Here is a 23,681-nt window from a genome sequence, read left to right as displayed (position 1 = left end):
TATTGAGCCAGCAGAAGGGAGGTTTTGCCATTCTTTGCCCCTTGTTAATAAAATACAGTAATTTAAATTCAAGGAAAGAAGCAGACAGCTGAGGATGAGAGGATGCATGCACAGCGTCAATACATGCCACAATAAGGAAACAGAGCAGTTTCAAAAAGGACTTAAAAAGGAAAAGCTCAAGCCATACCCCCAGCCATCCAGGAGCGAGATACTAGCAAACCAGAAGAGAAGAAGAAATAGGAGGTGTAAAATGGGAAATATGCCAAGGGGGTTGGATTGGTGGGTCAGCAGTTGTGGATACAGATGTTACGGCATTTGGCAACTCTGAACTTCTCCAAAGTTTGTGTTTTTTGAAATATCTTTTTAATCCTGTGATTACATTAGAACCTCAGAAAGGATTTTATTGGATGTTTTATTGTTGGGAACCGTTTAGATTTGGATCTAACTGCAGGTTTGTGTAGCTGAGATAGCATTGCAGGATATAAAGGGGTTTAAAAAAGAAGATAAGATTTAAACGGTCAAACAAGGCTTTCTTTTTCATTATGACATAATTGCCTGGAACAAAAGGTTGCACAGAAGAGAACAAAGGTTGCAGAGAGAGGATAGCATTGCCAAGTAAAGCTCCACTCATATTTCTCTATAAGTAAAATCCGGAAAAATTGATGCAATGTTGCTTCATGCAAGCACGTGCAAAGATTCTTTTTTTCTTCCCCTTGAGGTTGAGCAGGTCAGCTGCACTCAGAGTCACTGTTTCAAGGCTCCAGCCCAAGATAAGACACACACACTTTCAGTCACCCAGCACAGCGTTCGCATTCAGCATAACCCTCAGTCGGGTGGAAAATGCATGCAGCAAGCAAGATTTCTGCAGGATGCATGGTGCATCTGTTCTTTTGAGTTGAGCTCAAGATGCAGCAGGAGGCTTTTCGTTACCTTTAATATTGCGGCCATTGTCTGTGATGGCAGCAACACACCATTGGAGAGGGGAGAAAAAGAATGGGAGTGCAGGTGAGAGGGGAAGAAAATTCTCAGTGACTAATGGCATCTGGTATTAAACGCCCACATCTGCACCACTGAACAATTCATTACTGTGAAGTCGACATATTACTGTGTCAGCCAGTGGTATTGAATGAGGGCTGGAGATATGGGATACAGGTATTGGCCTGGAAGGAACTAGGCCAGCTTGGAACATCATCCAAAACCTTAACCAATGACAGAATAGGTAACACACAGTATAGAAGGTGACTCAACATGATAGTAATAAAGACACTGGCAAGCCTCACCTCATCTTTTTTGGGATTAATTGAGTTAGTTAATATAAAAATATTGTTGGTAATTATGGTTATGATACAAACATTCCTTCAAGCATTTGCGTTTCTACAAAAGAATGTATTTTTCATGTTTGTAAGATGTTCCAAGGCGGAGTTAAGGCAATTTTTTCGGCAAAGTTTTAACGCACCCACAGGGAAAGATGTGATCCCGAGCCAACTGGTTGAATCGATTTAGGCTTGCATGTGAGCACATCTCCAAATAAGGTGTGCTCATTATCACATCCCAACTCTTATAATTGGTCAAGACTGCTGGTCTAGCCCCAGTCAAACAGGACAGCTTGCCAAAAGTTAAAAAAAATTCATTTGTAATAAATTGCATTGCATTTGAGAAACCAGCATTTCCACCCTCAGACAAATCTGTTCATTTCTTTGTAAAACTCAAAGTTGGGTAAAGATAGAGACATTTAGTTGAGCAGCATGTACATGTAAATGTATAGCTAATACTACAGTTAGAATGAATCATACCTTCACTGGCATGTCTGTCCCTGAACACCATTTTGGAATTGGATCCAAACCCTTCCATATCATGCACAGAGGAGGCCCGTCGGATACTACACACACTCTCTCTAGAGGCAGTTGGTGTGAGACCTGGGATAGATGGAGCTGCATTGAGCGTGTCCTCTTGGCTCTGATGCTGGGTCTGGGCCACAGCTTCGTCCGGGTATATCCGGTCCCAGGGACTCTTAGGTGAGGAGTGATCCAAAGGCCCAGATATGGGGGCAGAGTAATGGGTTGGGGCAATAAGGGCACGGGTGTCATTGGCATAGGAGGGGCTGCAGCTCTCACGGGTTGTGGGAAGTTGGTAGTCGTGTGTTGCCACTGAGCCATCGCTGTGGTGAGGAGAGTCCACCATGACGGCGTCAGGGTCTTCTTGGGGCAGAGACTGCTTGCTAATACCCAGAAGAGGTAAGGCAGGAAATCGGAAGCGAAAGAATCTCCCTTTCCCTGAGAAAAGAGATAAAACCGTCAAAAAGAAATAAATGAATCACTGTATTCCTCTGCATTAATAATTTATCAAGATGCGGTAACAACTGTTATACAAGCGGAGAGAGAATTCACTCAGTTATTGTGAAGGGTTGAAAGAGTTGCCATTTCATCTGGTTTGACACCACAAACTACAAAAAAAAAAACACGGATTGCTTATAATGAGCCTGTTGGATTGTTAAAACGAATCTTGTGTTTGCGGCAGAACGTCCGCACAGACGTCAAGATCCCTGCTGATGTCTCAATTGTTTGAAAATAACACTGAAAATGCTGCCAATAATGCGATCTAAAAGAGACTCTGGCAGAAAACAGAAATGCTCGTTACGCCTCAGTTACTTCTTTCAATTATTTATGGAAGAAGACGTTTCTCTGATGTTACAAAGTCACTGCCTCCAATAATCAGTGCAGCATTTTGACTCATAGCTAAGCTCCTTGAGGATAAGAGATTGGTATTTATCAAGGTGCAATAGATACAAGAACAAAGTTTGACAAAAGGTATGTAGGCGATGAAATACACAGGCAAATATAGCTGCATCTCAAAATACATGCAAACTTTAGATGAAGACACAAAGATTCTCCATATGGACGGTAAATGGAGGCCTGTGAGTAATAAATCATTCAGTCGGGAACATATGTCATAATTATCAAGATATCTTATTCCAAGGAGTGAAAACCAAGCCATGAAGCAATTCCAGAGAAAAAAAAGAATCTATAGAAAACCCATCTCATGCAATGTCAATTTTCTTTCTATACTTCTAACAAGCAGGCACTTAGGTCGGGACATGTGCTAGATATGAACATATAGTGAGGCGCAATACGCGATAGCAGACAAAAAGGATTTATGGTCAAGGCTTGTGCTTGAGACGTGCTTGGATTGCTTTATTGTGTTCACGTCTTTGTGGCATTTATGTTTTCAGCTCTGTCACTATGTGATGGACAACAGTTCTTGCATCTTGAACATGATGGATACAAACAAAAAGTAATTTAATTGATTAATGCATTTTAATTACAGTATGTTAAGTAACTGCAACTATTATATTGTGTCTTCATTTATTTTGGATTGTCCTAATTGAACATTGAATCTCTATATGTGCAATATTGAATATTAAAATAGATTATTATGTATTAAAGTTACAGATATGTCGTCAGGGAGGTCTCCAACTCCAATCTATCTCCAGGAGGCTTTGAACAGATTCCAAGGGAGGCTGGAGACAAGTGGCTCATATTTTCCATTTCCATTGACAGGACTCTTTGGAGCTATGGCCATGAGGTCTCTGGTGCCAGTCCTGGCAGCGATCCCTGAAATAGGTGGTGGACATCGGACGTAGGGATGATGTCAAGCTGAAGGGGGGGGTCCTGTTGAGCTTGGTTGACTCAGAACTCCTGAGGCAGCGGATGAGTACCCGCAGGCCAAGCGGGCGGCAGAATTGGGCAGTCACGGAAGACAAAAACAAGATTCTGGTAAGCCAAGGAGGAGGACTACCTGTCGGCCTCAAAGACCATCCAGCCCCTCGGAACGGAAAAGCAGTACTCCACCAGCACTGTTGACAGTGGAAGTGGGGAGCTGTTAACATGGTGACGTGGTGAAAGGAATTCTTCAAGGATCTCTTCAATCTCTGACATGCCTTCCATAGAGGAAGCAATCTAAATTCCTTCCCTCACCTAACCATTAACTTTAGGTCATGACCAAAAGAACAAGATGCTGGACACAGGCGGCTGAAATTATTTGCCTCCGCAGGGTGGTAGGGCGCTCCCTTAGAGATAAGGTGAGGAGCTCTTCCAGCCAGGAGGAGCTGAGAGTAGAGCCCTGCTCCTTCACATTGATGGCATTTATGTCAGATACCCCTGGACTCCTCCCTCGGGATTTGTTTCAGGCATGTCGGCCCGGAGGAGACCCCGGGGAAGACTGAGGAAATGCTGGAATATGTCACAATCAGCTGAGTGATGTCATATACGTAAATACTTATTTTGATTCTTGTGTAAATGGTACACAAGTGTATACAGTAAACTGATTTAAGCTAATTTAAATGGACATATTGCATACTGTGATCGGTTACTGGTTTATTCAAATTCACCGATGTGCAAATAGCCCCAAAAACCCTGATCCTGTAAAGCCTAATATGCTCTATGAAATCTAAATATTTGCTGGGAATGATCACATACAATTTATTAGTCAACCAAAAACTGTCCTTATGTCATGACATCCGAGCAGAAAAGCTTCTGAAAAGGAGTAAATTGCATTCGTATTTGTTGTTACGCAGCTGACCAAAATATCTCAGATTTGTTGTTCTACAGATGGTCCCAAAGTCGAAAATCCCATTTAAATGCGAAGAAAATGCAAAACAGCAAAAAACAGTTTATAAGGGGCTTCCCCGCTTCCCCCACACAGAGAATTGCACACACGGCAACACTGTGCAGCTGAAGCCTTTCATATCTCTTCTGCAGTTTGAATTACATTGACACAATAAATTATTAAAGGTTAGCTCACATAGGGCTTTGATTTTAATTATCTTGCCTAAAGGATAAACATGAAACCAAAAAAAAATCTTGAACAAATCTCATCATTAGCTCGTAGCTCATTCAGTCAGATAGATGGGTTAAATTGGCAGAATGTAACTATATTATTTTTACCTGTAAAGAGCATAAACAGGCATGATTACAGTGCTAGAGACTGGCTCCGTGTTCACTCTTATCCCCTCTCACTCACATCAGCAAAAATTCATGAGCAGCTTTACTCAGCTACTGGACCCACAATAGCCCCAGTTGCTATGATACCAGATCGTAATATTTGCATTGAATATTAATTTGCCTCTCAGATTCTCACACTGGTAGGGTAATGTCTCCGTAGGGTAAGCATCGCTGGCGAAAAGAGAAAAATATCACCTTCATCCCAGTAAAACGAGAACAAAAATTTGTCCCCTCTTACGTTTGCTTCCTGCTCATGGTTCTGTTGACATGAAAATAATATTTGCTCATAGTTATTTTACCTTGAGGTGTGTTTACCCGAGTTTCCTGTCCTTTTACCGTCTCCAGAGTGTATTCAATGTCACAAATTCCTTCCCCCACTTTGTCTCCTACTAGTCATCCAGAACTTTAGCCAATTCATATAGCAAGTTTACGCCACACATGAAGAGAACCCAACAGTATATAAGTAGGGCATAACCAATATGTTGCCTTTACACGCCTGAATAATGAATCAGAAATAAAATAACCAAGATGGTCATCAAACAGTGTGGATATCAATATTAAAGTGACATCTGCAATAGTTTGATCATGTGGGACGTCATCTGACACGATACAGTTGTGCATTTAGAATAATTTCCAAACTGTTTTAAAAGAGCAGGACCATGTGTTTGGAGTTCCCTTGCAGTCAAAACACTCAGTAAAACACACATTGTCGATTTATGCTTTTTAAGAAAAATGACATCATTCAGTTCTTATATTTTCAATTTGCTAAGAGCATCTCCAAAACTCAAGCTCACTAGGTGCTCTCTGTTACTTTTGTCTTTGTTACAGGGACAATATTATGACTATATATTCACTATATACTTCAGGGGAACTAGTTCTCCCTGCAAGACAAGGACTTCTAGGAGGCTTGTCCCGTCTACCTTGGGATTGTTCATGGCAGATGGGCGTTGAGAGGTGTGAGCTCTTGTGAACATTGCCGCCTGCTCCGAGGCTCAACCGTGGAGGAACAGGTGGGGCTCATGGAGAGAGTACTTGGTGAGGCTACAGTGGCTTGTAGGAAACCCTTTCTACTACATTATTATAAATTAAATTTCTACTAATTTATAGATTTTCTGCTTACTCCCCTAAATTTATGTTAGGGGCCACTGTGCTCCAAACGAAGCCAGTTTGTCATCACTATAAACTTTTGTTCCACGTTATTATCTGGCTGTGACAACCCCTTCGGTCACTCACCGTCGTCTTTTCTGTTGATCAACGATACACTAGCATGTTGAGATTTGACTCTAGTTTGGTAGCTGTTCTGCGGGCTGTGTATAGATGTCCCATACAATGTGTTGTCCCAAGCGAATCGTTTGAAAGGGAACAAAATATTATGACTATATATTCAACTTTAAGGCCACCACACATACATCATTTGACTAAAAATGTGTACATAGAGGTGTCCTGAGCAGCAAGGGTGTTATATCCCATACAACGCTGCCACTTTTACACTAGTGTCTACTTAGCATGACGCGACACAATGTGGTTTGGGGTATTTTCCTCCAGCGGTACCACAGCCGAGTGGGCTCTTATTTAGGACCTACTCAGCTGAGGTTCCAAGCATGCCAAATAGATACCACGGTGTAATGGGAAACCAACCGGACAACCCCTGTGGCAGCAGAGGAAAAACAGACCTTGTGATCAAACCTGGACCATGACGTCAAATTTGCAGGGATGCCCACCCAGATATTCAGATAGGCAGGGTCAGACTTTTATAAAGCCCTGATCATTTGGGGGCAGCCCTTTCTGCTTGGGCAATTATTTGCCATAGATAAGTAATAAGTGATAGCATATATGTTCACACGTGGTGTCACAGCGCTCGAGTCTGTACACAGACAGACATTTGCTCACACACTCGGCACACGTATCCCTGATGTTTTCATCACATGCCCCATGAGGCAACTGCGCTTGTTAGCAGCTTCGTCCAATTACAGTCAATCTGGAGGTGACCTCTGGTCCAGCAGGCTGCCGCTTTATATGTCAGTAAGCGGGAAAGGACCACACAGAAATGAGAAGAGCATATCTGAGAGCACTGTAGGGCATTACACTGTACTTTAACAACAGCTTTTTGAAAAAGAATGCCCTCCAGAGATGCTCCAGTAGTTCATCAGGACATTTTGACAGACGCACAGTTATAATTAGGCCAGATCTTTGAGATGATGTCGACCTGCCAAAGGAGCCGAGTGGCAGGGACAACCTGCACAGCACCACTGCACATAGAAGGTGGAGCTGGACATGCATGAAAGCATCCATCAGAATGATCTGAATTGTATTGAGTTCATGGTGAGAATGCATACATGAAGGGATCTTTATACTCACAATGGTCAGCTTTCGATGGCGAGGTCTGGCTGAGTCTCTCCAATGAGTCACTGCTGGCTTCGTTCAAGATGTAATCGAAGTTAAGGATGAACATAATCACCACACCCTCCTCGTTCTTTACAGGGATGATATGTGTTGCGCACAGGAAGTTGGAACCTAACCAACAGGAAATTAAAAATGGTGAGAAAAAGAAAGGTCCCCATCACAATTTTTTGCCCCCCCAGTCAAAGTCATTCAAATTTGAGTGTATGTCAAGACCGAAGCCCATTTAGATACTTTTGCAATGGAGTAAAAAGAAAAAAAGCTAGATTTTCATGCTTGGTGAGGATCTCTGCAGCTGTAAATGTGTGACATTATTAACACAAACAGATACAATTCAGAAATTTTCTGGTCAACTAGTAGGAAGCAACAGATGTTTTACATTAACAGTCTGTGACATCATAAGAACTCCAGATAAAGCTATAACCAAAAATAAAACATGATTAAGAAATGAGGGGAAATGTCAAGCTTCTGCATACGTCCATTTCTTTCTAATTAACATTAAGCCTGACTGAGACTAATTATCTATTCTGAAACTATGTACTGAGGTATCTTCTCTGAAATACACCAACACAAATATTTATTTATAGGGTACGAAAAAAATAGTTGGTTGCTGATTGCTTTGTAGTGTAGGAGATAAGTATTTATAGCCAAGTCAGTCATGTCTTGAGCCCAAATGGTCCTCATTTATTAAAGTGCTGGCATTAAGTTAACAGGAATGAGACAAATGTTGTTCATTTAAAAAGAAGCCACTTTATGCAAGCTTTAAACTAAACACTTAATTATCACCAGACTGGGCCTCACACATACATTTTGACTTACGACCCGAGTCCTAGAACCCACATTTCAAAACTTAAATACACGTTAAAGACTTTAATGTCTGGAAAACGCCCTCTGAACTTGGGCTTGATATCAGCACTGGGATGTTCATAATTCACCCCCCCACCACCACCCAGACTACTGTATTTAAGCTAATACACAGTCCAATTCACAGGCACAAAGACCAATTCTTGTCCCTCTGATTTTCTTGGACTATCCTGCTTCTAGAAGCCATCATACAGTGATATCACTAGGCTTTTTTCACATTTTATACTATTGATTGATACTACGATTGCCCATAATGTCTTATTCAATGATCCATTCAATGACTATCATTTTAAAACTTATTGCAGATTCTCTTGTTGCATAGATCACCGATGGCTTGTACTTTGTCTGCCTCTTTGCCTTCAAAGAAGGTTCACTGCACCAATATGTTTGTTTGCTAGTGATGATGTTGCTGGCCAATGACTCAGGTTTATAAAATCCTTACTGTCCGTCACATAGCGACTGGCTAAAATCATAAAAAGACCTAAAAAACACATTTAACTCAAATAGACTTTTGATTTAAGGCATAAAATCAAGCAAAATAGGCTTGTATCAATTGTTTAAATCTGGGGTTATTTTATATCTTTGTGGGAATTATGTTTTGAGCCCTGTTACTATGTGATGGACAACAAATGTTTTGAATACTATATGAACAATACAAACAAATGTAAATTGCATTTTATTACTTTGTAGTAGTGCCGTGTGGATTAAACAATAATTGTCTCACAAGTGCAGGGTTTTAAAAGGAACACTGCCCAAATTGCTATAAAATTGTATCACTAAAGTTACAAGATTAAAGAGCAGGAGAAATTCAAACTATATAAAGTGGAATATATGTGGATCATTTGTGAGGAGATTGTTGACAAATGATAATACTTGACTGAACTAACCATATTCAATAAAAATCTGAAGACTACAGAGTGGAAATGTGTCCTTTTATCTGTTTTCAGAGTCATGCACATAATCTTTTTTCTTCATACAATAAGATGACAAGTAAGTATTTGAAGAAAGTTCCAACCATTTCTAGAGAAGAAAATATATTTTTATGACTTAGGTTAGTTGCTCCATGACTCACATAATTCTGTACACTATTTTTATTTCCTTATGTATTAGAGACATGAATCCTGCATATATATTCTACAAAAGAAATGAGCTTCCTTAAAAATTAAAGGAGTACTTAAGCAAAAGTCATCTGTCCCACAAACATTTTTTAAACTAAGATTTTCGTGTTCATCAAATAGAAATTAAGTGAGTGACAACCCTTGGTATACATAGTAGGCACATGCACATAGCGAAACACATATTTGCACATTCAAGGGTGTGTTCACACGTGATGCAAAGCAGATTCTAAACCAATATGCACACCTGTGAAGAAACACAGGAACAAGCCCAAATGCATGGACACACAAATCAAGTTGTTGTTGTACCCTTGCCTGGAGAGGGGGTGGACTGTAACCCCACGCGTGTGTGTGTGTGTGTGTGTGTGTGTGTGTGTTTGTGTGTTCTAAAAATAAGCCACTTGGAAACCAGAGGCATTTATAATTCATAGGATCTAAGTATTATGTTCTGGAAAGTATAATGGATTGTTTTGGAATAATAAAGCCTGAGAGAAGTTGTTTGTGTTTAAGGCCTAAAAATGACACCATATACATTCACAGGAATGCTATGAATTTCACCAAACTAGACAATGACTGTTTGTATGGACAGTGTTATATTGCATGACGACCTTTACAGCTTGCTCAACACCAAATTAAAGTTTATAAGTAATACTGACTTTGACGACTATTAAAAAAAATTAACACTTGTTTTAAGTCTCCCATAAAAGACACGGTCACGATAAAATCTATTACCTCTCCAAACTCTCATACTCCCTTTCACTATTCGCGTTCATTACAATTGCTCTGTATTTTTCTCTCTTTTATCCTTTCCTCCATCTGCGATTCATCATATCTGCTGCTACAAGGCCTGGTTTATTTTTGTTTTTAGCTCCTCTCTAGCATCCCTGCTTCCACTAGATCCACCACAGAGGATCCTCCTCTCTCATTTCTTCTCTGTCTGGCTCCTGTCTAGGTTTGCTACTGGCAAACGTTTGGTTTGCTACTGGCAAATGTGCCTAAAGTGGACAGATTAAACACATTTCTGGTGGAAAGTGCTGATGCAAATGTTCCTGCCCGTCTTTCTTCACATCCAGGGTCAAAGACAAACACAACACACGCACGCACACAGGAAGATATTTATATTCTTCTGGCTTGTGCAGTAATAATAATTAATAAGTACACACAGATTGCTGACAGCAATAATTAACAAAATGGTTTTTGTCCATCTAAAAAAGATGACAAGGCATTACATTCTCGGACGTTATTGAAAAAAAAAGTTATGCTTCAAGCATCGATAAAGAAAATGTCAAAGAAAGAAATCTGAATTTTTCAGGCTCTAGCATTTACGGTCAAAAGTCAGGTCAAAATCTTTCAGCTGGAGTGGAAATGTGGGTCTTATGCATTTAAACATCGTCCCCTTGGCTTCATTTCGTCCCTGACGTGGTGCTGCGTACCTGGATTAAAAGGACTAGCTGGTAATCTTTTGCTACACAGATGGCTCTGGAGAATGGCAGCACAGTGTGCGACCAAGGGCAAACACTGAATATGCCAGAGCGCAGCATTCAGAAGGACCTCAGTGTTGTCAAGACTGGATCTGCACAGTTTAGCGTCAGCTCCTTACATCTACTACCGCTGCTGCGATGAGTCTAATGGGATTGTAAAGATTTTAAAAATTCACCCGACGTTTATTTTTGGGCTGGACTTCTGTCCTTGTAAGACGTTGGATGATTTACGTGACTTGAGTCAACACTCATGGCGTGTGCTGCCTTTACCTCCCTGCCTCTAATTTATTCCATTCAATTAGAACACCAGGTTAATCACACTTCCAGAAATCTGCACAACATATGCTTGTTAAATTTTGGTTTTTGTGGTTCTCTTTTGGTTAGTCTGAATTTTGTATCAAGTCAAACTTTGTGTTATTGAGATTTGACATAAAGAAGCTAATTAGAAATCATTTTATGACTCAGAAAACATCTCCGTTCATTATTTTATGCTAAAGAAAAAGAAAATAGTTTAAATTTCTTTAGTGTGTTGGCATGTGCGTGTGTGTGCTCATCGTGAGCGCAGTGCAGGAGTTCTGGTTTCAAGATGCTGGAAATTTCATTAGATTGTATTTCCACTATCAATAATTAAGACAATGCTGCTCAATGTCTCTTCATGGTTGGGAGTAAGAGGGAGACTCAGAGAGGAGCACTTATATTGATCACTTAAGTGAAATTAATATGCAGCCAAGTCCTTTCCCTGTGCGTCTCCACCTTCGACTCTCACAAAGACACACAATGGCTCACTGGTGCATGACAACAGCTGTAAGATGGTGGCAAGAGCTGACAGGCCACATTTTGAGGGCTTGCTGTCAGACCTATCGCGGCCATTGTAAATTGAAGCCATCGTTTTCTCCAGCTTACAGGGACTGCGTATCTGTGCACAGCTAGGCGCATCTGATATGACTGACTTCGACATGAGAAGCTAGAAGCCGTTACATTGATAATACATCACTTAAAAGGCTACAGTGACATCTCCCTTCTTATTTTTCTCCTCTCTAAATGTCAAACGTCCGTACGACTCGTCAACAGATAAACTCACAGTGTCACTCTTTGACCCAACGTGCATGTCTGAGTGAGGTGCTGACTCCATTACCATCTTCTGACTTTGGTACATCACAAGGTGAGAGGAAAAGGTCGACCGAGGTAAAACACTCATCGTACAAGTCCTCCCTACCTTGTATAATTGATAGAAGTATTAGAGTATTTTTCTAAATATAACAAGTGAAACAAGACAGTTAAGACTTGTTTTTGTGAGAATTGACTTTTAAGAGGTTGAAAAGCTTATTTGTACCTTTCATTCCAGTGAAATTTGATCCCTTCCCCTTGTAAGAGCTGTTTAATTCTCTAATCCAGAAAGGAGAGCTCAGCTTTATCCCCAAGGATACAATATCATTGGCAGCAGTGGGCTGGACTGTTGGTTCTATAACTATGAGGGTCACCTGTCAAATCACTGTAATATATCTGGCCTATAGTCACTGCTGAAAATGTCCACAAGGAATATATATTCACTTCTTTTATGGTACGTAAACAACACCTGTCATAACACGAGACTTCATGTGTGTCACGTCACAGTCAGAGCTTTAATGCACAGAACCAGTTTGGTCTATACACTCAACAAGCCAATGTCAATACCTCTGCAGCTCCTCCAAATCCCTTTTGATCCTTCCTTAAAGATGAAGACCGTCTGCAGTGCTGTATTATTAGAGACATTAACTAAAAAACCAGTCAGACCAGTTCAAAAACGGATTCATCCTGGTCATCAGCTCTGAAACAACATGCCAGCCGACGCTGACTGGTCTTGACTTTATCACGGAGGAAGACAGTCTGTTATTGAGCGAGCTCGGTTACAGATTTGAGCGCAGAGCAGCATTGAAGGTTGCTTCCATCATCACTAGGCAACACTTCTTATATTGTTGCCGCAACAGACCACTAAATGATCCGATAACAAGACGCCTGAGTTGACCTGAAGCCAGGTGGAGGGTTTGCTTTCCCCAAGTGCTTATTGAGTTCATTCCTGGATTCTTCCTACCCTCAAAAACTAGTTTAAGATGTAGTAGATTTGTATTTAAATCTTTTACACACGTAGCATCTTTAAAATGCAGATATGTACACTGGAGCTTCAGTTGAGCCTCATTTCATTTCTTTCATGAAGAAAAATAGGTTTTAATTGTGTTTTCATTATGTCCTATAAATAAAGTATTTCTGTGTAGTACTTTAGTATTTTTTTTAGTATCTTAAGTATTTTTTCCTCGCCATAGCTACCTCTTATACTTGATTAATTTAAAACTTTGTGTATTCTGTTGCTTTACTGTAAAGCTGCCGAGTTAATCTAAGGCCGGGGAGAAATTCAGGCAATAACAGAAAGTAGTGTACAACAGAATTACCAAGAACAATCTGTGTGAAGCTCAGGGCACCATCCAGCCTCATTGCTAAAGGTCATCTGGGGGAGCATGGTGTGTGATGGAAGGCTCTGCAGACTCTGCCAAACATCAAGCTGTGACCATGCCTGAAATATTGTGTTCATCATTATGAATATGGAGGGGGGGAAATAAAGGCTTGACAGATGGTACAAACAAGCAAGAAACAGCAAATCAAAGTGACTTGTCTGAATGGAAAATTCTACTTTTGGAACTCTGACCATTTGGCTTCTTACTTTTTATAGTTTGCTGAACATTATTTTCTCTTGTTAAAATGTTTAAATGATATAAAGCAAAGATTAACTACTCATGTTGCATTTGCCATCACAGACATAATAAAAAGCTATACATTCCAAGTTTCTATAGCAGAAAGAAAATCATATTGAAAGGTAAAAAGCAATTTCAAGTAATACTCTTTAAGTGCTGAAGCCTATAAGTTGGCTCAAGTGGTGAAACAAAAAGTTTAAGGATATCATTTATAGGTCATTGGCAATATTTAGATTGTGAATATAGTTCAGGTTCATGCCAGGATTGTAGTCAGGGTCATTTCTAAACATTATAATAAGCCATATATCAGGATGCATGATAGAAAGCTACAGAATGAATAAAGTATCCATACACTTTTACAGTAACGTTTAAAGAACTAAAACTATTATTTCTGTCTCCTTTTGTCAAAAAGTAATCCAATATGACAAATATAATACATTTTCTTGCAGAATTTCACAAAAGCAGAAGCTGTAGAACATTGGTGTGTTATCTGTGAGGGTGCAACCGTTTAAAATTAAGATGGAGATGATCTGAATTGCAGTCGGGTGGGAGGGGACTAATCATTCACGCGCAGCTGTTCATTCACAGATGTGCTTATATTCCATTCGTGAATGGCACCACCGCAGGGATTACGATGAAATATTTCCTCAGCGGGGACGGGGTTTGATGTTTACCAACTGCACTTGTGACACGATACATCTTAACAGCAAAGTGTAAATAACCGTGCAGAATAATCCAGCTCCTGGTGTCTCTCACACCGGCAGAATGAAGGATATCTTTTGTACACAGAGAGGGTGAGAATGGAAGAACCACCTTAATGAGAGGGGCAAGGGGAAAGGCGGGGGGGGGGGGGGACTGCACTGTGAAGCATTCGAGTGGCTGTGTGCTGGGGGAGGGGGCTGTCAGGCTGTTGATGGTCTGTTTGTGGCGACACCGTCACATACTGGCAAAATGTGTAGGGCTAATCCATAGATGCTATGTTTACTTTACTTAGCATGCAAGACTGTCACATCAATTTGTTGATGACAAAATCAAGCTTAAACTGTCATATCTGCTTAAAAATGGGCAGAACTGCAGATCAGAAAAGTGTCTGGAGTAAGCACACTGGTTACAAGGCACAAGCCGAGGAGACTTGGCTGTTGAAGAATTTCAAATGTGATGCCTTCAGATCTTAAATGACCTGAAAAACAGGGTACTTTTTTTTTTTTTTAAAAAGCTTTTTGCTTTCAGCCTTGCTGTTCTTTTTAATGTCATCACATAGCCTTTCAGGTACATTTTGCCTGGCGTTAATTAAGTGGATTGTAGAAATTCCCTTCAATTAAGTTAGGGATATTTGATGGCATGTTTTTAAGCCAGTAGGAGTTCTCAGTCAAGTAATCACCAATACCAAGTGTGGCCAAACCCCACCTCCTTGCTTTCCCACCCACCTCCCCCAGGCCCTGAATGTTCCCACCCCGTAGCCACATCCAAAGCAGAAACAGTTCTCTGCTAACCTGCGTTACTAAAGAACTTTCCTTTGTCCCAGCAACCATAAATCTCCTAAACAGGCACCAGCACTTCCCTGTGTGACAAGACAATCTTCGTATATGTGAATTAATATTTGAGTTGGCCCGCAGAAAGCGGGGGGGCCGTGTTCGAAGCGAAGAGTGTTGCAGCGTTGCAAAAAGACAGACAAGGACGACAAATTCTGCTCTGCTGGCTGCTTGCCTTCCTAACTTATCTAGCCGTCTGACTTAGCACTAGTTCAACAAAAATCATTTGCTGGCACAGTTAAGCCCTCGTATTCTGTTACTGTAACATTTGTAAAAATGTGACTTTGCAACAAATACCGTCACCCGTCTCTTAAACATGGGTGAATAATCACAATCTTTGATGTGGCAGCCGTGGTCGTGTCACCTCGCAATTCAGCGGGGCTGCAGCTCCGCTGAACTTGCAGAGATTACAGCTATGTGCAGCACGCAGAACACCGTGTCAATCAGGCCCCGAGGGGGATGGGGGAGAAGGCAAGGAGGCAGAGTTATGGCGTCACCATAGTGGGATTCACAATACTACAAATCGGCAACATTTTCTTGGCAGGAGCAGCTATAGTAGTGCGCTATGTCTATGTAAAGAGGACATTTTCCTGTCTTGAGTATCGGTGACTGCTATTGCTAGCCATTACGAGGCTGGTATCGCCCATTCCCCAAATAAAATAGTTTCAATGAATGTTTTTTATTGTTTTTAATTTGCATGATTGTTCTGTATTTTAGCTGGTAAGGCTTGCAGGTTATAAAGAAACCAGTATGGACGCTCTCCTTAAAGTTTCCAATAAGATCTGAATTATATGGACTGAATATGTTGAAGCTAAACTATGATGGTTTATTTGGGCCATTGTAGGTTAAATAACCTTTCAAATCGAGAGAAAAAGAGCCTTGCAAAAATAAAATGTGATGAAAGACACCCCCCCTACATTTATGATATTGAACAATCATTAAATGAAATATGAAAATGCTTTGTTTTATTATTATACACAGTAATTAATGTTAAAATTAGGAAATATACCAAGATAGTGATTATCATTTAGCTGCAACTCCACTGAATTTTATAGGTATGGGAAGGTGAAGCGAATGGAATATTTGTCCTGCTTAAAATATGCAGATTCAGTTACGTAAACACTAAAATCTATTTCTGTGTTATACGCAATGTTGCTTTTCCCATAAGTTACCAATCAGCCCATGTAGAGGCTTTCCTCTTTTGCAGATGCCATTGAAGAGACCCGTTATAAATTAGATCCTCTGTGAGCAACGAATGCAGAGGAAATCGAAGCTCTGGCTGCAACACAAAAGTGTCCATGTGTCAATTCAGACAGAGTTGGGGGGGCTTGCTCATTACGCTGCCTTCTCCAAGGCTCATGAGGACTGATAAAGCATGCAGGACAGTATTAATCAAAGGTACACACCCTTTCCTGGACATAGCATTTTTAGAGTATTCAGCTGATTCGTTTCCTGTGTACGTACTGTATGGCCGTACATCTGTCTGCCACCTTTATTTAGAGGCAAAGGGTGTAGTCAGAAGCAGGACCATTTGTAATTTAAACTGCTCTCAAGATGCTGGATTCAGGGGGGCCTTCCCTGAGAGAAGAAGCAAACTGATGTTCAGCTTCACCTGATTTATCTCTTCCTGACAACTTCATTTGCACCATCCTGCCTGTTCCCTCAGTCCATCCCTCACAGCGCCCCCAAATGTCAAACTCAGTTTTAGGACAAATGCCACCTCTTATGTTCAGTACACTGTGCATCTGTTTTGTTATTTCATTCCCTCCCTGTTTTCAGGAACATCTCCCATGGAACCATTATTGTTGTCTCAATTATCCTGAGTCAAAACTGCACCCAGGGTGATGATGGCTGATCCAGGAACATCCTAACCTTTAGCAACAGTCCACTGAAATCAGCCTGACATTTCAGAAAGCTTTTAACAAAAGGTTTGACGGGCATAAGTGCTTTTTTTTTCATGACTTTTCTGCAGTGTTTCATTACTGCGTTAAAGATTCCATTTTCACTTCTCATGTAGATGCATCTTATAGGGGAAAATAAAAATCTAAAATTTAAAAAAGAAAGTCACACTGCGATTCCTAATACATATATTATCCCAGTCTTGTGAAGATTTTTATTTTTCATTTAAAAGGATAAAGTAATCTAATCTCAGGGAGCAGCAGCCAACTTTACTCTATTTATAGCCTGACAGTCACAGATTCCTTAATAAACCACACAGAAAGCTATTACTGCAGCTAAAGTTAGATTTAGAACTTAAAGAACTGACAGTTCTGTTATTGCTGACTGGCTACGTGCGGCTCTGTACCGGTAGCACTTGAGTACAATATGCCTTATTTCATGGAACAGTTTTCTGACAGCTTTATGTCTAAATACAATGATTCTGGGGTTTTGCATGAAGATTATTTAAACCATTTCCAATTTTATTTTGCTTTTTGAGACGTCACAGGTGATGTGCTGGTCTCAGCAGCAGCAAAGTAAGCAATATTCAGATAACGATTCATTTGTGGAAAGTAAGACAATTTTTTGTACCTTGCATAATGAAATCACACGGTGGATTAGACTGGATTAAATTTCTGCCTCTTTGAAGACGGCATTCTTTCCTGCAGAGGTCACAGAGATGTGAGCACTGAAAGGCACATATGGGAGGGCACAACTCATAAAGCATTAACAGTATGCCAAAGATTGTGCTGACGAGCAGCAGAATCTCCGTTATGCTCTGTAAAGGACAGTGTGGAAAGCACTTATGCGGACTATGGGTTTGAGATTAAATGGAAGATTTCCTTGGAAAGACCTCAGAGGTGCACCATGAGGAGAGCGATCAGACCACTGCAAAGACATTCCTCCTGAAATCACACTATGAGGCAGATGAGATATAGCCCGGGGGCAGAATGCGTGGGACCAGATGTAAAGAAATTGTTGCGTGTAATCTCATCCTTCCTGCGAGTTTAGAAATTGAAAAATATATATAGGATTTAATTGTCCCTGGATTAAATTGATCAAAGACGCATAACTCATGTAAAGGGATAATCTCTGGTGATTAACTGCCATTCTTCTTTTTATTATAAACTGCAGATTAGCCAGGTCATTTGCTTTGTTGGAACAGGTGGATGACCTTCCCAAGAGAAATTCAGGTCGGGTGCGAGGAAAACAGAGGTAATTAGAAGCACAACATACAGGATGGTAATGAGACCTTTCCCCCTGCTGCAGGGTCCAGTCAGGAGGACTCCGGCTCTTTTATTCAAGTCTCCTGTCGGCCAGCCGGTGGAGGGAGGGAGGGCATTGATTTTCCCCTTCGATGCAACGGTTTTGAAGATCAATGCAACATGAAGGTATTTCTGTCCTCATTAAAGCTGTTTGCTCAGCAAATCAATGTCGTCTGAAGACCCAGCTTGGTTTTAGCTGACAGATAAAGTTAAGAGTTAAAAATGATGTAAACAAGTCACCACGCTAATAGCATACTGAAAATATAGTGTAACGTTTGCATCCTGCACCCATTTAAGATACTAGAGCATCAAACGTGAAAGACTCGTATCCCCTATGGTTGGTCGCTGTCAAATTATTTTGTTAAGTTAATTAGTTTCGGACATTCCCAAAAGAGGACTTCATGGTGTTTCTCGCTGTTCACTAATGATTTGGCTCATTAATGTCTCCTGCATGCTGATTTTAATCAGAACTTCAAAGAACATATGCAGAAAGTCAATCGAAGGTCCATGAAAAAATTCCCCAATAGGTCCTCCAGCATACTTTTACAACCACTCTATGTCCTTGTTGGAAATGGCAACCTAGGCACCTTTGTTAAGATCCATTAAATTGTAGAGTCCTGATGTTGCCAGGTGACATCTTACTGTCATCTTACCAAACACAGAAAAGTTCCCACACATGCCAGTAGCAGAATCAAAAACATAACTCCCTCAATAATCTCTTTTGATGCGAGTGCGAGTGTGTGTCTGTTACAACACAGCACTTTCCCAAAATAACTACCCGATAGCAACTGCAGCAATGAAAGGCAGAGTTGCATAGGCCTTCATATATAGTGGAGAGCAGCAGTTGCTGACAGCAGGCAGAGGCAGGAGCTGCTCTGAAGCTGTCGTGTTGTGGGGGCAGTTGTGCCTTCAAAACTTGTAAGCCGAGTGGTGAGCCCTCAAAGTCCTGATTTCCTCCAGTGACTCCTTATTTTACATTGATTTTTTTTGCCTTTTCACAAGGTATACTTGGTTATCTAACATATGAGTCAGGATTAAATACACAACCCCTTCCGATGTAAGACACTCATTTAAATAGGCAAATTTGAACGATTTTCAAATATTCCCTTATCTGTAATCAATAACAACTGTGTGACTGGATTCTGCAACTAGAACCTCTGCCGTGCTCACCGTCTCTACAGAGACCAGGTCTGACACTTTGCATATAAAACTTGCTGCTGTTGCTCACAGTGGTGTGCTCAGTCAAATTAGGAATCAACGGATCTTAGTGCGAACACGCAGGTTGGGCACGCAACCGTAGTAGGGGTACGGGGCTGTCAAATGCTGTGGTGGCTCCCTCCAGACAAAAGGAAAAACTTGTGGTCGGTGACAGCTGTGGCAGTGGAGCGTTTGTTCGCCTACTGGAAAGCCCACGGCTGACAGTGGGTTTATCCTGAAAAGGGTCACGAACCCGCGTCAGAAAACAGACCGGGAGAGTCTTTGTTTTTATAGAGGCCACATCAACTGCAGATTAAATCTCTTTAATTATCCAAATGTAACACTTTGTGCTGAATAAGCATTCAAAAGGTTATAAGAAAAAGGCAGTGGAGGAAGCCATGCAGTTTTACAGTGTACTCACTAAATACGGAAGGAGTGTGGACTACGTGTATCACTCAAAGGTCAGAAGTTAAAGCACAGAAATATGTCGAGCATCTCGTCCTGCCTACTCCCTCAACTGTTGCAGTTCTACAGCTTTCACCACTGACTCCACTTGTCAATGCCTCCAAGAAAGAATAACTGTTGCGCCCAATCAAAGCACTGCTCTGGGATTTTACATACCTGCCCGAGCATGAATTACAAAAAAAACAAGCAATCTTTTAAAAGCCACACACTAAAGGCTAATGCAGAGTTGTTACACTTCCACTATAAATGCATGTAAGTGACCACAAGATCAATTTTGACCCTTTGATTAGATCATTAGCTTCATGTTCCTCATAAAGCACTCAGATGATTTCCCCTGTGCACTCCCTTACCACGGATGGCGAGTTTGTCATTAGGCGTGATTCATTCAGGTAAGAGCCAACTTTACATGCCTACAGCCCATTCAGCCATATTAGAACAGACTGCTGCAAAATCCTGAACATGCGGCACCCCTGAGGCCCAGTTGGAGTGTGGTTGATGGACTCTTCTTTTTATTTCATTTAACATGGCGGACAACCTTAGTAATCACTGGCAATCCCATCTGATGCCTTTCCTGTACGAGATGATAAACGAGAACCGCTAACGAATTTGACTCCTTGCCACGGAGCTCTAGATGTATTCATCTCCACTGGCATCCCAGTGAAACTCCATTGTCTTCCGAGCTTTATGTGAGGAAGCCTCATCATCTGAAAACATGCCATTGTTAGAGGTCAATACATGAACTGTGGCTGATCCGGCACAGTCTGCACGAGTACGTTAAGCACTCACTCTGGAGCTGGCCATGTAATTTGCCAAAACATGAAATCTATGCATGCCAGAAGATTACCTAACCTATGGGAAAGCAATATGGAGGTAGTCACGGGCAACTGTCAGCTCTCTAAGCATTTACAGGGTCTTTATAGTAATGAATGCAAAGGGGCACGACTGCAGACTACTGTGCAGTTAGTAACTATGCTCCTTTGCAGATGAGAACAGAAGCGCCCGTCTATCTTCACTCCTGCCTGTAGGGAAATGAGCTACATCCTTCCCTGGGTGCCCTATCCAGCACAGGCTAATGAACATCACTCCCAGCCACCCAGCACCTACGTCATTTCAAAACTGGACTTGGCAGTAAAGAAATCTTCGCAGATGTTCGTCCTCCCCCCCAGGGTGCCAAATGGGTGCACTCACTGATTTTCTGTTACAGAATGTTCCAGATAACATTTAGTCACAACTAAGAAGGACCCCCGCTGTTCCAACATGTGCAGAAGCTCCGCAGTTTACCGTCATTTGGTTTGCCTTGCACTCAAGTACGGCGCATTACCAAGTGCTTCACCTGGTGTTGGGGAAAAGGCCAACCAACAGGCAGCATGCATTTTAAAAGCAGCCCATTGCGGCCGTTTTGCATCATGTGATATTCATATGACCCCACGCCACAGCACTCACCATCCTTGCGGTGGTAGGTAATCTCCACCTTGCGTTCCTCAGAGCCCAGCAGCGCCTGGGCCACCTGGGCCACTGCATGTCGGGTGGTGAACTGGCCATGTAAGAAGTCGCAGGTGCACGGCTTCTGCATGACATCCGGCCTGGAGAAGCCCGTCATCTCACAGAAGCCGTCATTACAGTAGATAATAGCACAGTTCTGCACCCGGGCATTGGCTATGATGAACTTCTTATCTGTGGAAAGGCAAATTGGAAATAAGGGAATTTATGTAAGCACGTGAAGATACAGCGGTACAAAACTACATTTAACAAAAATGCTTCATTTAATGTATAGAAACAATCAAAGAATTACGGCATCAAACATGGAAAAGTAAGACAATATAAATAAAAATATAGAAATATAGAATAAAACCGTGTGTACGTGAGTAACTTCCACTCCATGCTTAAATAAAAAGCACTTAATTGCTGGTGAATATATAGAGGGAGTAGTTTTAATCTTTATGAATCACAGGGATTTTTTTGTTTTAACTATTCAGGTCTAAAATTAGATTTCTGGCCAAAAGTGATGTTTTATTAAAGGGTTTCTGCTACTCCGTGCAGCCACATATGGCTGCAAGTAATCCTTAACCACTGAACACGGTGGGAAGAATGAAGGTAGAGGAGATGAACGTGATGAGATCTTTTTAATCCTTTTTTTTAAAAAGAATTTTCAGAAATTGCCATTTCTGCTGGAGCAGAGCCCCACATGGCAACTGCATGATAGGATATCAGCAAAACTGACTTTGCGTGGGGCCTAACCCAGATTTATCCAAATGACAGACTTTAAATGTGCCACAACGCTCTTGGTGGGGATAATGGGTCGAATCCCCAACAGTCAACACGCATCGTTACAGGCAAAAATCAAGGCACCGGCGACCACCATACTTACTTTGTCCTTCGAATTTCCTAATAATTACTCCCAAAAACGTGTTTTGTGGCGCAACATGCCCCCTCCGAACAGGCATGGTTCCCCTCTTAAAAAAATAATTGTGATTAAAAAATCTTTGGCCGCCCGAGTGAGAGCCAAGCGCTCCTCCGTCAAGTTCTCGCGGGTGTCAACCAAAACCGAAGGGACTCCCCGTTCTCTTTGTCACCAGTCAGTCATCCTCGGAGGAAAATCGCCCCCCTTCTGCTTGTGCTTCTCCTCCCCGACCCCCCGTGTCTCCCTTATTTCAACTCCGACGCGTCCCCGGTTGAGCGCATCGCAGACGCTTCCATGCGCTCCTCGCCGACGCCGAGCAGGAAAGAAAGGAGTCGGCACCCGGCAGTTCCACCAACATTTCACCGTCGCTCCTCGAAAGCACCGTGTGTGTGCGCGGTCCTGTTGTTGTGAGGGGAAGACTGATGGTCTCCGAGGCCAATGGCAGAGAACCTGACGGCGCGGACACGGCGAGGGGAAAAACCCACATGGATGCGCAGACAAAGCGGCTGGAGAGGGAGAGAGAGAGGGGCAGGGCTGGCGGGTAACCCGTTACTTCTGTAACGCGCAGTTACCGCACACGCCGGCTCAATTTCGCCTCTGCCGGGTTGCAATTAGCCGCGTAGCCACCAGCGAGTGTCTTGCGGTCCAATTTAAGGCGTAATGTGTTAAATGATCGTCTCTTTCTTCACCACCTGCGTTTAATGGGACGCCGAGGCTAATTGAACTTCGTTGGCTTGGCGAGGGCCGGCTAGCTTAGCGGATATAGCCAGGTCCGGGGTTTTATGACGCGGAGGAACAGTTGAAGTCAACAAACCACAACCAAACAACAACATAGGTGTACATGACAAAAACAAGCACAGCAAAAGACACATTTCCTTACTTATGACACCGTTTTGTTGTCGGGGACTGATCCTGACGAGGTCAGGCCGTCACACAGGTGCGCGACAGGAGTCACCTGGCTGACTCGGACATGACGCAGCAGCCTTTTGGGAAATTGATTGCTTTTAAAGTTCCATAAATTGCTTAAATGAAAACAATAACTGAGTGTCGGCGCTTCACCTCCCAAGAAAAAGGCAGGCGCTGGCCATGGTGCTGCTAAACAATCACACTTTGGGTGATGGACGCATCTTTTCCGGCATTTGTTGGCGTTGACAGCGGAATGACACATTAAGAGAAAATAGTGCGCGTTCTCCTCCGCGAATCTCCTTCCTAACGTACAGCTTGTGTCAGTGACGACGTTGGAGGGATTGCAGAGAAGTTTTAAGATTAATTTCTATTTAGAAGCACCAAACTTGAT

The 23,681-nt window shown here is 41.9% G+C and overlaps 1 protein-coding gene across 5 annotated transcripts in view; it reads right to left on the bottom strand.

Annotated features, from left to right (window-relative positions):
* Window positions 1-23,385, bottom strand: part of kcnh7 (potassium channel, voltage gated eag related subfamily H, member 7) — a 42,118-nt gene extending 18,733 nt beyond the window's left edge. The window contains exons 1-6 of one of the 5 annotated variants that reach the window (XM_057027182.1): window positions 23,265-23,385; window positions 21,427-21,657; window positions 7,359-7,514; window positions 1,794-2,273; window positions 931-951; window positions 188-211 (exon numbers count right to left, since the gene is read on the bottom strand). In XM_057027182.1, coding sequence (XP_056883162.1) covers window positions 188-211; window positions 931-951; window positions 1,794-2,273; window positions 7,359-7,514; window positions 21,427-21,583 — 838 coding nt within the window. In that variant the 5' untranslated portion in view covers window positions 21,584-21,657; window positions 23,265-23,385. Of the gene's footprint in view, window positions 1-187; window positions 212-930; window positions 952-1,793; window positions 2,274-7,358; window positions 7,515-21,426; window positions 21,658-22,351; window positions 23,008-23,264 lie in introns of those variants that run through there. The other 4 variants (XM_057027178.1, XM_057027179.1, XM_057027180.1 and 1 more) reach the window with 4 other exon arrangements.
* Between the last annotated feature and the right edge of the window lie 296 nt (window positions 23,386-23,681).

This window comes from Takifugu flavidus, chromosome 3 (genome assembly GCF_003711565.1).
Source record: "Takifugu flavidus isolate HTHZ2018 chromosome 3, ASM371156v2, whole genome shotgun sequence".
NCBI lineage: Eukaryota > Metazoa > Chordata > Actinopteri > Tetraodontiformes > Tetraodontidae > Takifugu > Takifugu flavidus.
The sequence above is the reverse complement of the archived record's forward strand: the minus strand, read 5'-3'. Positions and strand labels throughout refer to the sequence as shown.